The sequence below is a fragment of the Hoplias malabaricus genome, chromosome 16 (assembly GCF_029633855.1).
Source record: "Hoplias malabaricus isolate fHopMal1 chromosome 16, fHopMal1.hap1, whole genome shotgun sequence".
Taxonomy (NCBI): Eukaryota; Metazoa; Chordata; class Actinopteri; order Characiformes; family Erythrinidae; genus Hoplias; species Hoplias malabaricus.
The window spans coordinates 31,065,615-31,082,858 of NC_089815.1; the positions used below are offsets into that span (position 1 = coordinate 31,065,615).

The 17,244-nt window shown below is 48.5% G+C and overlaps 1 protein-coding gene across 1 annotated transcript in view; it reads right to left on the reverse strand.

Moving 5' to 3' along the window:
- Positions 1 to 11,281: 11,281 nt before the first annotated feature.
- Positions 11,282 to 17,244, reverse strand: part of arhgef18b (rho/rac guanine nucleotide exchange factor (GEF) 18b) — a 55,935-nt gene continuing 49,972 nt past the window's right edge. Inside the window, exons 27-28 of the mRNA XM_066647146.1 lie at positions 16,739 to 16,846; positions 11,282 to 16,506 (exon numbers count right to left, since the gene is read on the reverse strand). Of these exons, the coding sequence (XP_066503243.1) occupies positions 16,370 to 16,506; positions 16,739 to 16,846 (245 nt within the window). The 3' untranslated portion in view covers positions 11,282 to 16,369. The remainder of the gene's footprint in view (positions 16,507 to 16,738; positions 16,847 to 17,244) is intronic.

Genomic DNA, 17,244 nt, shown 5'->3' on the forward strand with positions numbered 1-17,244 from the left:
GTTTTTTATTTTTTTCACCTCTTTACACAAGATGTGTTTAAACACCTTCTGAACATCTGAGCCTTAAAGACGTTTTAAAGCATAAGGGATTTCTAACCTTGAGGAAATGCAGCGTAGCCTCTGTGCTTTAGCCTTTTGAAAACAGAAGCTGGACGACAGGAGGTGGACCTCTCCAACGGCTGCAGGTAAAGGACATCGTGTGCGGTTCTGAGGTGCCGTCTCCTCACAGATGGTGCGGTGCAGAGATGGGCAGGGCTGGAAAACACGGCCTGGAGGCTGCATTCCTTCAGCCTGTTTGTGTTTGGCACATTCCCTGCCGCAGGGCGGAGGGTGTGGAGCGCGGTTTCCAGGTGGAGGGAGGGAGGGAGGGAGGGGGAGCAGATGGAGCTCGGGTGGAAATTCTAAATAGAAACGGAGATAAACATATTTATGTTCACAGCAGATATTATTAAAGTGGTGTTTAGTGTGGGCCGCTGCAGGTGGAGTCACTGTCTCACAGCCGCCGGGGCTCGGGGTCCTGGGTGGGATCCTTTTCTCAGGTCGCGGTTTGTGAGGAGTGGGTTTCCTCCAGGTGTTCCCCTTTCCTCCCACAGTCCAAACACAGGTGAGTGTGTGAGTGACTGACTGAGTGTGTGTGTGACTGCGTGTAATTGTGCACAGAAAAGACATGGGACAGTGCCAAACAAACAACACTGAGTGATGTGTGTGTGTGTGTGTGTGTGTGTGTTACTCACACCCAGGAGTGAAGCGGAGAGGGAGATGAGACGTGGAGTGGAGACGACAGATGGAAAAGTACCCATAAACAGCTGGACGTTCTCTCAAACCTCTCTCTCTCTCACACACACACACACACACACAGGCCACTGCTGACCACTCAAGCAAAAATGAATGGAAATCTAAATGATTTAATGCTTCCTTCCTCTTAAGGAAATGCTTGGTTTAACAGCAGTTAAATGTAAATCCTTAAATGTCATCATTGAACCTTTCTATTTCACAGTGTGTCTTTTTTACTTTATTTAACTGAAAGCTCAGAGCTGCACTGGAGGAAACCCCCCGTCACAGGGGGCTTTTTCTCATTCTCCTGAGAGAGGTTCTTCATTTGGACATAAAGGCCATTTACACACAGACGGTGGTGAACGGACTGGAGCGTGAATGACCGATGGTGTGTTGCACACCTAAATACAGTCAAATAAAATGCAGGATTTCTATATTTGGAGCGTGGGAGGAAACCGGAACACCCGGAGGAAACCCATGCAGACACAGGGAGAACACACCACACTCCTCACAGACAGTCACCCGGAGGAAACCCACGCAGACACAGGGAGAACACACCACACTCCTCACAGACAGTCACCCGGAGGAAACCCACGCAGACACAGAGAGAACACACCACACTCCTCACAGACAGTCACCCGGAGGAAACCCACGCAGACACAGGGAGAACACACCACACTCCTCACAGACAGTCACCCGGAGGAAACCCACGCAGACACAGGGAGAACACACCACACTCCTCACAGACAGTCACCCGGAGCGGGACTCGAACCCACAACCTACAGGACCCTGGAGCTGTGACAGAGACACGACCTGCTGCACCACTGTGCCGCCAACGAGTTGATTGGATAATTTGATTTGTGTCAGAGTGTGTGTGTGTGCGTGTGTGTGGGATGGTTCTTGTGAAGTTTAATGACCAATTTAATTGTAATAACAGTTCCTGGGAACAAAACTGCTCCCTCGTGAAGAACTATATCAGTTAAAGTCAGTGAATAACATTGATGTGAGGAGGGCAATGGGGTGAGTTTCGGAGCAAAATGTTTCTGACGTCAACATCAACAACTTAATTCCCTTCTGTCACTCACCAACTGGGAAGAGCTGCAGATGGAGAGGCTGTAATTCAGTTACAAAACAGAGAGGAGACATCTTTCTCTCGGAGAGACTGAGCCAGAACACGCGTGTGTGTGTGTGTGTGTGTGGTGCTCGGTTGAATGAATCCATTCTGATGCAAAACTGTCAAACGGAAAAAAAGAGACTCAAACAGATTCTGCTGACAACACAATTAGAGCCGCGCATAAACAGCCGTTTGAAACTAGCGACAGACAAAAAGGACCTGAAAGAGACCGCCCTGAGACAAGAGGACAAAAGCAGTAGAGGCTGAGAGGGGTGTGTGTGTGTGTGTGTGTGTGGCTGGTTAACGTTTACTGTGACCCTGAGCAGAAAAGGTGCACTGAGGTGGAACAGAGGGGAAGAGGCCTCCTCACAGAAACACTGGCGCGCGTCTCCGTCTGCCCCACAACACAACCACGCCAAATTAGTCCAGAATTAACTTCCACCCCTTTCCTCAGGAGGGAGCCCACCCTGACAGACCCCCGTCTCACCAGCCAAGACACAGCAGGCCTCACTGATGAGTGTGTATTAATGTCCACTGAGGTCTGAGTTGTGGGGATATTACCACTGCATGCTTTCGGTTGCAGTGGATAGAGGGAGGCATACGCCAGAGATGTGAAGGACCGGGGGGGGACCCACAGGAGCCACTGAGGGGGAGAACCGACGGCGTGTCCTACATGTGCACAGTGACCCGCAGTGACGCCCTCCATGAGCCGTTCTGTTAGCGCAGCACCGATGGCAGACGGCTGCTTGACGCAGGACTAACACCACGTCAGCGCCCCCAAAGACGACGATGGGGTCGTGTCGAGAATCATGACCATGAGGAGGACAGCTGGGCCACACCTAGGCCCCGCAAATTCCACAAGGGCCCCTCCTCCCCCTCGTGTCAAAGCGTGTCAATGTTTACAGCTTCAATAACAGAATGAAGCAGAAAGAACCCTCTCACCCATCACTCATTGTGAAGGCGGTCCCAGGCTTCTGTTTCAAACTGGGCACTTAGTGTTCTCCTCCGAGTGTGTTGAAGCTTGACGTCTCAGGTGAAACGAGTGCTGCCTCCACCCTCCAGCTTTATGACACGGTAAGGTAGGCGGAGCTTGTGGGTGGAGATAGAAGTGAGTGAATTAGGAAAAAAACCTGGATAAACAATAATAAACAATAACAATTATAATAATTACATTCATTCATTCATTATCTGTAACCCTTATCCAGTTCAGGGTCGCCGTGGGTCCAGAGCCTACCTGGAATCATTGGGCGCAAGGCGGGAACACACCCTGGAGGGGGCGCCAGTCCTTCACAGGGCAACACACACTCACACATTCACTCACACACTCACACATTACATATTATTCAATCATTCATTCATTGTCTGTGACCCTTATCCAGTTCAGGGCCGCGTTTTTTCTGAGAGTGAAGGGTTAACATTGTTTATGAATCATGTGAAGTTCAGCTCCAAGTTAATTTCTAAAAGTCAAAGTCTTGTGAAATATCTTAAAAGCTCAGGATGCCAACTCTTTCCAGCACATGGTCCTCCTCCCGCTCGTGTGTGTGTGTGTGTGTGTGCAGTCTCACCCCCTCAGAGCTGTGTGTTGGGTTTCTTTCCGAAAAACAAAGAGTCAGCGCGCCTTAAATCATCAGCAGATGAAAAGCTGCTGCTGTCGCGTTCTCGGAGCTCGCCGTCCGTCGCCAGTTAACCGCGCTGAGCCCAGACGGGGGTAGAGTTTCGTAAAGAAGACATTCCTAGGTGAAGCTGCGGTGTCTGGGTGAGAAGAGGCAGTCTCCGGGACTTTGTGGGCTCTCATTATTCAATTAGAATCTCCTTAAAATCTAGTGAATGTCTTTAATGTTTCTCTTTGTGTCGCTATGAACAGGATTTCATAAAGTCATTCAAATTATTTCTATAGTTTTTCTTTTCATTTAGAAACGCTCACCACACACTCACACACACACCCCTGTGGACCGTTTCACACACTCACCCAGTCACTCACACACACACACCCACACACATACAGAGGAAACCCACGTAGACACAGGGAGAACACACCACACTCCTCACAGACAGTCACCCGGAGGAAACCCACACAGACACAGGGAGAACACACCACACTCCTCACAGACAGTCACCCGGAGGAAACCCACGCAGACACAGGGAGAACACACCACACTCCTCACAGACAGTCACCCGGAGGAAACCCACGCAGACACAGGGAGAACACACCACACTCCTCACAGACAGTCACCCGGAGGAAACCCACACAGACACAGGGAGAACACACACCACACTCCTCACAGACAGTCACCCGGAGGAAACCCACGCAGACACAGGGAGAACACACCACACTCCTCACAGACAGTCACCCGGAGGAAACCCACACAGACACAGGGAGAACACACCACACTCCTCACAGACAGTCACCCGGAGGAAACCCACGCAGACACAGGGAGAACACACCACACTCCTCACAGACAGTCACCCGGAGGAAACCCACGCAGACACAGGGAGAACACACCACACTCCTCACAGACAGTCACCCGGAGGAAACCCACACAGAATCAGGGAGAACACACACCACACTCCTCACAGACAGTCACCCGGAGGAAACCCACACAGACACAGGGAGAACACACCACACTCCTCACAGACAGTCACCCGGAGGAAACCCACGCAGACACAGGGAGAACACACCACACTCCTCACAGACAGTCACCCGGAGGAAACCCACGCAGACACAGGGAGAACACACCACACTCCTCACAGACAGTCACCCGGAGGAAACCCACGCAGACACAGGGAGAACACACCACACTCCTCACAGACAGTCACCCGGAGGAAACCCACGCAGACACAGGGAGAACACACCACACTCCTCACAGACAGTCACCCGGAGGAAACCCACGCAGACACAGGGAGAACACACCACACTCCTCACAGACAGTCACCCGGAGGAAACCCACGCAGACACAGGGAGAACACACCACACTCCTCACAGACAGTCACCCGGAGGAAACCCACACAGACACAGGGAGAATACACACCACACTCTTCACAGACAGTCACCCGGAGGAAACCCACGCAGACACAAGGAGAACACACCACACTCCTCACAGACAGTCACCCGGAGGAAACCCACGCAGACACAGAGAGAACACACCACACTCCTCACAGACAGTCACCCAGAGGAAACCCACGCAGACACAGGGAGAACACACCACACTCCTCACAGACAGTCACCCGGAGGAAACCCACACAGACACAGGGAGAACACACCACACTCTTCACAGACAGTCACCCGGAGGAAACCCACGCAGACAGAGAGAGAACACACCACACTCCTCACAGACAGTCACCCGGAGGAAACCCACACAGACACAGGGAGAACACACCACACTCCTCAGACAGTCACCCGGAGGAAACCCACGCAGACACAGGGAGAACACACCACACTCCTCACAGACAGTCACCCGGAGGAAACCCACGCAGACACAGGGAGAACACACCACACTCTTCACAGACAGTCACCCGGAGGAAACCCACGCAGACACAGGGAGAACACACCACACTCCTCACAGACAGTCACCCGGAGGAAACCCACGCAGACACAGGGAGAACACACCACACTCCTCACAGACAGTCACCCGGAGGAAACCCACACAGACACAGGGAGAACACACCACACTCCTCACAGACAGTCACCCGGAGGAAACCCACGCAGACACAAGGAGAACACACCACACTCCTCACAGACAGTCACCCGGAGGAAACCCACGCAGACACAGAGAGAACACACCACACTCCTCACAGACAGTCACCCGGAGGAAACCCACACAGACACAGGGAGAACACACCACACTCCTCACAGACAGTCACCCGGAGGAAACCCACGCAGACACAGGGAGAACACACCACACTCCTCACAGACAGTCACCCAGAGGAAACCCACGCAGACACAGGGAGAACACACCACACTCCTCACAGACAGTCACCCGGAGGAAACCCACACAGACACAGGGAGAACACACCACACTCCTCACAGACAGTCACCCGGAGGAAACCCACACAGACACAGGGAGAACACACCACACTCCTCACAGACAGTCACCCGGAGGAAACCCACACAGACACAGGGAGAACACACCACACTCCTCACAGACAGTCACCCGGAGGAAACCCACGCAGACACAGGGAGAACACACCACACTCCTCACAGACAGTCACCCGGAGGAAACCCACGCAGACACAGGGAGAACACACCACACTCCTCACAGAATTGCAGTGCCCCTTGGGGCGCCACTGAGGGTCCAGTGCTGAGTGTGGGGTAGAGGGGGATAAAGACCCCAGCACTGGGACGTGGAGCAGTGGAACTGCGCTCTCTGGAGAAATGGAGCTCCATCCAATGGCAGCAGAGTCAGATGTGGGGCTGGTGTTCCGCTCAGTGTGGGTGGTGTCAGGGCGGCACAATGTTTTCTCTTGGGAGAGAAATGGAAATAACAGCGTCCACATGCCACAGAACTTATTCACACACATTCCAGGCGAGCTTCGCATGTTTAGATGCATGATGCACAACACACTCCTCCCTTTTTCTGATCAGAATGAAGTGTGTGTTTCTCTGGAGCGTGTGGGTGTCATTAGATTTACTCAGAGAAGTATTTACAGAGGAGGGAATGGAGAAAAACTGAGTTGGGTTCAGCTCCGGAGGGGACTGAAGCGACTGTATTGTAAACCAGTTTAAATTGGATGTGTGTGAACTCTTTAGCTTCTGGACCGGGTCACGGTGGAGTTCTCTATGGATGACCCGGTCTGAATAAACCTACAGTGTGTTGTTATTGTTACTGAGTGTAGCGCTGTGACACAGGGGGGTGTTTCTTAATGAAGCGTCTGTGACCCGCTTTGGTCCAAACCCCACAGCAGTGTTCTCCCCCTGTGTAAACAGCCCCTGTTCAGAACGCCCGCTTTCAGCACCTGTTCCTTTAAATGATAATGAGCCGCTCGCTGTTCACCCCGACCCCGAGCGCACAGCAGTGAGGAGCGAGGAGCAGAAGCTCTGGTTTTTAGCCGTTTTCACTCTGTTCTCTTTCTTCTCCGTTTTTACTCAGTGCTCTTATTTCTCCGCGCTCGTTGTGTCTGTTTCGCTGAGTTTTACCTCGTCTTTGAGCTCTCACATAAACACGGGTCCAGCGCTGTGATTGGACAGACTCAGATGAGAGGGCGGGGCCATTCTAAAGTCTCTGCACTTGACGTCAGAAGCAAAGCAGACTCCCAATTTTTTTTTTTACTTTGGCAGCACACAGAAAACTGACCGGGTTTTTATTTCTCAGTTTGGACTCATGGCTTTAATTGGTGTCCCTCGAGAAAACAGACGAGTGAAGAGTGATGGGAGGATGAATAATGGAAGAGAGGGGTGTGGTCAGAGACTCTCGGGGGAGAAGCAGGGTGTCAGACTGCCTCAACTTCAGATTAATGAGCCTTCACTGCCCCTTCACAAGAGCTTCTCACTCTAGAGGCTCCTCCATGAGCTCAACTCCGTCACTCAGACTAACCCCTGCTCTTAGACTAAGACTAACGCTTACCGTAAACGTAACACACACCTTCACACTGCCCTTATTTATCCCCACAAGGGAGACAAGTGTCTAAAATGTGAGCATTTAAATAGATGTGGTCCCCAGAATGCGAGTGAAACCTGATACTCACACGTGCCACAGGCACACACACACACACACGTATTTACATTTACAGCAGGAGACTGGAGTCAGGTCTCCGCCGCTCTGTCTCCCTCACGCTCTGTCTGTCTCGCTCTCGCTCTCCCTCCTCTGTCTCTCTTGGATGCATCTGAGTGCTATGTAAACACAGAGTGGCCAGAAAGACAGAAACAGCTCGTTCTGCATCATGTTATCAGTTCATATTCACCTGAGTGTCAACACACACACACACACAAATAAAACCAGCGTTGTGTCTGAGGAGAAGGCTCTGCTGTGTCAGGAGTGAGGCCCAGCGGAGGTTCACTCAGAGAATAAAGGAGGGATGAAAAAGGAAGTAATTAACGAGGTGTTGGCTGCAGCGCCGACGTTTAACTGTGGCCTCCACAACATCATCTTTAAGAAACCAACCGGCTATTATACACACACCGGCCACTTTATCAGAAACACTCCCCCTCTACTGACACTCACTGGCCACTTTATCAGAAACACCCCCCCTCTACTGACACTCACTGGCCACTTTATCAGAAACACTCCCCCCCTCTACTGACACTCACTGGCCACTTTATCAGAAACACTCCCCCTCTACTGACACTCACTGACCACTTTATCAGAAACACCCCCCCCCTCTACTGACACTCACTGGCCACTTTATCAGAAACACCCCCCTCTACTGACACTCACTGGCCACTTTATCAGAAACACCCCCCTCTACTGACACTCACTGGCCACTTTATCAGAAACACCCCCCCCCTCTACTGACACACACCGGCCACTTTATCAGAAACACTCCCCCTCTACTGACACTCACTGGCCACTTTATCAGAAACACCCCCCCTCTACTGACACTCACTGGCCACTTTATCAGAAACACTCCCCCCCTCTACTGACACTCACTGGCCACTTTATCAGAAACACTCCCCCTCTACTGACACTCACTGGCCACTTTATCAGAAACACCCCCCCCCTCTACTGACACTCACTGACCACTTTATCAGAAACACCCCCCCCCTCTACTGACACTCACTGGCCACTTTATCAGAAACACCCCCCTCTACTGACACTCACTGGCCACTTTATCAGAAACACTCCCCCTCTACTGACACTCACTGGCCACTTTATCAGAAACACCCCCCCCCTCTACTGACATTCACTGGCCACTTTATCAGAAACACCCCCCCCCTCTACTGACACTCACTGGCCACTTTATCAGAAACACCCCCCTCTACTGACACTCACTGGCCACTTTATCAGAAACACCCCCCTCTACTGACACTCACTGGCCACTTTATCAGAAACACTCCCCCTCTACTGACACTCACTGGCCACTTTATCAGAAACACCCCCCCCCTCTACTGACATTCACTGGCCACTTTATCAGAAACACCCCCCCCCTCTACTGACACTCACTGGCCACTTTATCAGAAACACCCCCCTCTACTGACACTCACTGGCCACTTTATCAGAAACACCCCCCTCTACTGACACTCACTGGCCACTTTATCAGAAACACTCCCCCTCTACTGACACTCACTGGCCACTTTATCAGAAACACCCCCCTCTACTGACACTCACTGGCCACTTTATCAGAAACACTCCCCCTCTACTGACACTCACTGGCCACTTTATCAGAAACACCCCCCCCTCTACTGACATTCACTGGCCACTTTATCAGAAACACCCCCCCCCTCTACTGACACTCACTGGCCACTTTATCAGAAACACCCCCCTCTACTGACACTCACTGGCCACTTTATCAGAAACACCCCCCCTCTACTGACACTCACTGGCCACTTTATCAGAAACACTCCCCCTCTACTGACACTCACTGGCCACTTTATCAGAAACACCCCCCCCCCTCTACTGACACTCACTGGCCACTTTATCAGAAACACTCCCCCTCTACTGACACTCACTGGCCACTTTATCAGAAACACTCCCCCTCTACTGCCACTCACTGGCCACTTTATCAGAAACACTCCCCCTCTACTGACACTCACTGGCCACTTTATCAGAAACACTCCCCCTCTACTGACACTCACTGGCCACTTTATCAGAAACACTCCCCCTCTACTGCCACTCACTGGCCACTTTATCAGAAACACCCCCCCTCTACTGACGCTCACTGGCCACTTTATCAGAAACACTCCCCCTCTACTGACACTCACTGGCCACTTTATCAGAAACACCCCCCTTCTACTGACACTCACTGGCCACTTTATCAGAAACACTCCCCCTTAACTGACACTCACTGGCCACTTTATCAGAAACACCCCCCCCTCTACTGACACTCACTGGCCACTTTATCAGAAACACCCCCCTCTACTGACACTCACTGGCCACTTTATCAGAAACACCCCCCTCTACTGACACTCACTGGCCACTTTATCAGAAACACCACCCCCCTTCTACTGACACTCACTGGCCACTTTATCAGAAACACACCCCTCTACTGACACTCACTGGCCACTTTATCAGAAACACCCCTTTTCTACTGACGCTCACTGGCCACTTTATCAGAAACACCCCCCTCTACTGACACTCACTGGCCACTTTATCAGAAACACCCCCCTCTACTGACACTCACTGGCCACTTTATCAGAAACACCCCCCTCTACTGACACTCACTGGCCACTTTATCAGAAACACCACCCCCCTTCTACTGACACTCACTGGCCACTTTATCAGAAACACCCCCCCTCTACTGACACTCACTGGCCACTTTATCAGAAACACCCCCCTCTACTGACACTCACTGGCCACTTTATCAGAAACACCCCCCTCTACTGACACTCACTGGCCACTTTATCAGAAACACCCCCCTCTACTGACACTCACTGGCCACTTTATCAGAAACACTCCCCCTCTACTGACACTCACTGGCCACTTTATCAGAAACACTCCCCCTCTACTAACACTCACTGGCCACTTTATCAGAAACACCCTCCTTCTACTGACACTCACTGGCCACTTTATCAGAAACACTCCCCCTCTACTGACACTCACTGGCCACTTTATCAGAAACACCCCCCTTCTACTGACACTCACTGGCCACTTTATCAGAAACACTCCCCTCTACTGACACTCACTGGCCACTTTATCAGAAACACCCCCCTCTACTGACACTCACTGGCCACTTTATCAGAAACACTCCCCCTCTACTGACACTCACTGGCCACTTTATCAGAAACACCCCCCCTCTACTGACACTCACTGGCCACTTTATCAGAAACACTCCCCCTCTACTAACACTCACTGGCCACTTTATCAGAAACACCCTCCTTCTACTGACACTCACTGGCCACTTTATCAGAAACACTCCCCCTTAACTGACACTCACTGGCCACTTTATCAGAAACACCCCCCCCTCTACTGACACTCACTGGCCACTTTATCAGAAACACTCCCCCTCTACTGACACTCACTGGCCACTTTATCAGAAACACCCCCCTTCTACTGACACTCACTGGCCACTTTATCAGAAACACTCCCCCTCTACTGACACTCACTGGCCACTCACTCATATTTACATATAATCAGAATGATAACCTCTGTGGAGATTTATATACACCTGTGGACAGTTTCTCTCTCTCACACACACACACACAGTGGACAACTCAAGTTTAAATTCATCTTTTTGTTATGAGGAAAATAAATAAATAAATAATAAATAAAACCAAAGAAAGCCCCAGTGAATTAACCATTCAATGTTTTATTACTAAAATGTAGAGGTCTCTAAGGCGGTCTCGTGTTCACAGGTTGTATAACTATATAGAGATTTTTTTTGTGAGTAAAATATAATGGTAGAAAAATCATGGTGGTCCTGCGTGCTACAAACTTCATTAAAACATCTGTAAATACAAGCACACGACACACAAACAACATATTAATGACATTCAGGTCCCCTTCAAGTTCGCTACTAAAAGTGACTAGTGTAATTGGCAATACACAAAAATCATGTTCCATATTTACATCACAGACAGAGAGGTGCTTCCACTGAGCACAGGAGGAAAGACGGGAAAACTACAGCGTCCAAAATAACTCCAACACAAACGATCCTTTAAGACATCAGCACTGGTTCCAGAGAGAGACAGAGAGACAAAGATATTAAGACGTGATTTCATTTCCAGCCGGTGCTGATCTGGGAGTGTTTCACAAAGACAGCTTTGAGACCTTAAAATGAACTTCTTATCAAAATGATGTGAATTTTCCCCTTGTCCCTAAACATAGTGCATCAGACGGGACACGTTTGGTGTCTAAAGTTTGCTTCTTCAGTTTTAAAGCGAGAATACGAAACATACACCGCTGATAAATAATGGAAACTAACAACAGAGGAGTGGTTTTTTTAATGTTTAAATCCTCACACACTTTTAGCACATTAACCCTCTGTGGTCTAAGGATGCGTTCTCATTCATTCATTGTCTGTAACCCTTACCCAGTTCCTGGAGGGGGCGCCAGTCCTTCACTGGGCAACACACACTCACACCTACGGACACTTTTGAGTCTCCAATCCACCTACCAACGTGTGTTTTTGGAGCGTGGGAGGAAGCCCACGCAGACACAGGGAGAACACACCACACTCCTCACAGACAGTCACCCGGAGGAAACCCACACAGACACAGAGAGAACACACCACACTCCTCACAGACAGTCACCCGGAGGAAACCCACACAGACACAGAGAGAACACACCACACTCCTCACAGACAGTCACCCGGAGGAAACCCACGCAGACACAGAGAGAACACACCACACTCCTCACAGACAGTCACCCGGAGGAAACCCACACAGACACAGAGAGAACACACCACACTCCTCACAGACAGTCACCCGGAGGAAACCCACACAGACACAGAGAGAACACACCACACTCCTCACAGACAGTCACCCGGAGGAAACCCACACAGACACAGAGAGAACACACCACACTCCTCATAGACAGTCACCTGCCAATATATTCAGACTCTGAACACTTTGAAATGAAACACAAAGCAATGAAATGTAAATTTCAAAAGATTGGCCAAAATTGAGAAAAATCTTTAGACCCCAGAGGGTTAAATGACCTCTAATAGCCTTGACTCTGAAGTTTCTGGTCCTTTACAAAACAGTGGTTTGGCTACAGTCCAGTGGCACAGCTTTAAACAACTGCAGCTCTCCAGAAAACTGTCTTCTGTACGTCATTAAGTTTCTATATAAAGTCAGAACCCACTTAATCAAGTCTATTAGAGAATATTTAGTAACTCAACACACACACACACACACACTAACACACACACACACACATGGTAAGAGATGATGCCCATTGTGCTCCAGTGCAAAGCTACAGAAGCAAACTTCAGACTCCAACCATGTCTCGAACGATCGACTGCACTCCGGGAGATAAAGGCCTGACTCGAGTGATCTGGCTAACCGAGTAACCCCAGCTTTGTGAAACATCCTCAGTGCTTTCAGAGCCGTCTACAGTGGTGTAAAGTGCACGGTCCTACAGCAGGGACACACTTCCTACATAAAACAGAGTCTCTTTACACTTAAACATCGATTAATCACCTCAACCCTTCAGCGATTGGCTAAGAACCAGAGCGCTCAGCTACAGCTTTCGAGAGTCTCTTTGGTCGCACTCACAATAAACAGCTCTGTATTCATACGGAACACATACGGTCACTGTCCAATAACATACAGCTCCGCTTCTACAGTTCTAACCTCTTTTTAACACTAGGAATGATGTTTATATTTTGTGAAACTTTCATTAAGAACCGACCAATAGAAATGTTCCAAACTGTCTTTGAGAAAACAAAACAACTCTATCATAACTTTCCGAAGCAGTGAAGGTTTAGAGAAGGTTCTGGAGATGCGTTCTTCTTTCAGACCCGGGTCCATCTGCCGAGAGAGTTCACCAATCACCACAGAGGCATAAAGAGGAGTCTCCATCGGTTACAAAAGCGGGGAGTGTTTCTTCAAACTAATTTTATGAGCATCATCCCTTCGTCCAGTGGTTGTAAGACAATGCAGCTCAATATCTACATCTGCTCTAGGTACAAACAAAAGAACATGTACAAAGAATATACACACACACACACACCCCAGTAGTTCATAAAGCAAACGTACACTTGTACACGAAGCAGAAAGTATGTGATTCACACCCCACCTTCAATCCTTCAGCTCTCAGACGCTGCTTAGTGCGCAAAATGACATGAACATCTTTTATTTTCGTATGCTGCCCCCTAACCACCATCTCGAAATTATAGTTCATCTGGTGTGGTTTTAAAAGTCACATGACTGAATTACAGCGAATCATAAGCTACCTTATATTGCATATTCATGAATTTTAACTGAGTGGTGCCTAAGTCAGCGACCGCTGGACATCAGAGGGGAAATGTACGGGACACTGCAGTGAACTGAAATGACTACATACACACTACACACACAGACGCTTTCGGATATCACCGATCAAACCCTGGAGCGAGAGTGGGAGTGGGTTTTGGTGAGAACTGTTCAATCCTGACTCAGAATCGTTGACCGTGCTGGTGAATGGAGCCAGACAGCCCTCTTCAAAGCTCCTCACAGAGAGACATTGCATGGAATGGATAATGAAAACGCTGTCTCATGTCTGACACGTTATTTTCCAACAATTTTGAAAAGATTTCAGCTCAAAACACATTAAAAACATCTTTACTTTGTTGTTGCAGAGAGATGTCTGGTTCCATTCAGTCGCAGTTTCTCTACGAGCGATCATTTCACACCAAACACTCACCACCACGTTTGTTTACGTCTCAGTTCCTGAGTGAGGCACAGTTTTGAAAAAGATTTGAGAAATATGAAAAAAAAAAAAAACAGCGTTGCGTCCCAATGAAATGCGATTGGAAATTTACTGGTGCTTTCTCGAAGTTCACATTGAGAAACTGAAGATACTTCTCTAGATACACTCCATTTAGGGCCCTTTAAGCTCATTTACTAAAGCCACAGTGTCACGAGGGGGTCTTTATCGTGACATGACGCACGTGTCTGCGTTTATTCCAGAAATAAAAACTAAAATAAAGAGTAAATAGAGAGTAAACAGCTGACAGTTAATGAAATCAGGAACAAACCCTGTTTGTTTTGAAAGTGAAAGGTAAAACCATGAAATTAAATACATCTTGAAAATGTTACCTCCCTTTAGAGCATTGCAGGGCTGACGACTTCCCTCTTTTTATTAACAAACACTGTACAGCCAAAGGTTTATGAACATCCCTTTTATAACGAGTGGATTCTGCAGCTTTAGGGTTCAACAATTCACTGCGGACACGGGTTTTCAACTGTTCACGTGATCTGAAGGACACCACACCCAACGCCAAGTGTAGGCAAGAGGGCACTGGACTATGTCATTCCAGGAATTGTATTCTCTGGGATGAGATTGGTCTCCGTCCGACACTTTTGGGATAAGATGGAGCTCACAGAACTGCTCCAATAGCTCGAGTAAAAGCAGGAAGAAATTCCTGGTTAAAGAAGACTCCACTCCAGAAACGTTGACTGAGCGGATGTTCACAAACGCTTGGCCGTACGGGGAGTGTCTCCGTGTGATGACTCTGGGGCGCACAGAGCACAAGGAAATGTGTTTGAACCGCTTGGACCTTCTATTTGGCACATAACAATACGAAGAACATGTGAAGTTCACGAAGAGGAAATGCACTACATGTGGTTTATATTGTTTCCTGCTTCCTGTTAAAACCCACTTCTCTTTAATTCGCCATAACAAGGGTTGACGAGACTTCATTTTAAAAAAAAAGTGTTTTCCCGTAATCCCTCAGATTTGATGAGGACTACGTTTTTACGGAAATAAATACTGAGTGACGTTTTACGGCTGACTGCGATTGTGATTTTTTTATGTGCTGACTGACGGTTCTTGTTTGTATTAGTGCCTAACCCTACAGATTAGCTTTGTTTTTTTTAAAAAAGCAATAGGCTACAACCACGTGATTATGCGTTACATGGCGTACGTGATCAGAGAGATTTGACTAAAATAAGAACAGACTGCTGTTGGAGTGAATATCAGTTGATTCCACGGAAATAAAGGAACCCGCTTCTTGAGAAAGACAAAGGACCAGCTGCTCTCTACCTTTAAAAAGGAGGAGAAAATCCAGTATATATCAGTGATGCTGAGGTCTTAGCGTAAGGAATAACGCCCAAGAGCTGCATAGCTGCACACGGAGCACAGAGCACTTCAGTGACCCACAAAATCAAAACAAAAACAAAAAAAACAAAACCCGCACAAATATACACCTGTGCTTTTTCCATGAGTGAAACAATCAGGGGGTTCTCTCTGGTGAAATCTGTCCCGCAGGAACTTCCCAAGCGTTCGGTTTGCTACGAGGATGGGCAAAGTACATGTCCATGTGTCCTGCAGTGATCCAGGGAAAGGTGCAATAACATCTTCATCTGAGAAAGGAGCCCAGGATTGTTTTAGGTGATGGTCCGAGTCAACTTCACGTCATTTAGTTTCCTTCAGCTCCTTCATATCATTTAATTCCACTCCCACAGTGTTCTGTTCTCCTTCACTCATTCGTCTTTGGATTGTCTCAAAGAGCATTGAAAATTTCCATTAAAACGTATATATTTTCCTTCCTCTTCACTGTTTACTTCCTTTAAAAGTGAGAGTTGTCGACATTAGCACTTAAAAGGGGGACAAGCCCGTCCTAAAATGAAAGAAAAGCTTCTGGGAAACGTTGTTCCTTCTCTTGTCTTTTCTCCAGGGAAATAAAAAGACCTCTCTGCAGGGTCCCTCCAGACTCCAGAGGGTTTCCCAGCATTCGCCGCGGCTCTCAGAAGAAGATGACGTCCTCTTTGGCGGGGTCGTTGCTGTACGGTGGAGAGGGGTTCTGACTCTGAGGCCGCAGGTGACTGACCGTCGGATTGGACGGCGGCTCTGGGAGACAGCTCTCTGAAACACTCGGAGGATCTGAGGATACATTTAACACAAACACGGGTCACGGTGTGTCTTTATTTTAAAGAAGGAATAATACTTTTCACCAAAAAGCAGCTACATTTATGTTCCATAAAGTGGGTCTCGGACACGGACCTCACTGAGTACCTACTCTTTATTTATTATTATTTTTAAATCAGACTTTGTAACTGACTTTGACTCTGTGTGTGTGTGTGTGTGTGTGTGTGTGTGTGTGTGTGAGACGTACCTGGTGGAAGTGGCTGGTGAGGGCTGACAGCACGCCGAACTCTCAGTGTGTTCTCACTGTCTCTCCCTGAGAGTTTCAGAGGATACATCTGCTTCATGTCCACAGAAGCTAAACAAACAAATCAAATTCAGTTCAGTTCAGTTTAAAGTAACCTGGGGTATCTGCAGCTTTACCAGTCCCTCGTCAGCGGTGGGTCGTAACACACTACATTTACTCTGTGGCATTTACCAATCAAACAGAACCAAGCCGTCACATGAAAACTTGAGAGCCAGCTGTTGTTGAAACTGGTTGTCACACACACACAGAGTTTATAATTTACATAAATATATGCACAGACTGCCTTTTTCTTCATGTTGTTATTCTTTGTAACATCTACCTTTGAGTCCATTGTTTGTTCTTAAAGGCTAAGCACCACTTAATGGAGCTCCATGAATATTCCACATTATTGTAGTGACTGACAGATATAAGTATGAATTAAAATGAAAATAGCAGCTTAATTTGCTTTA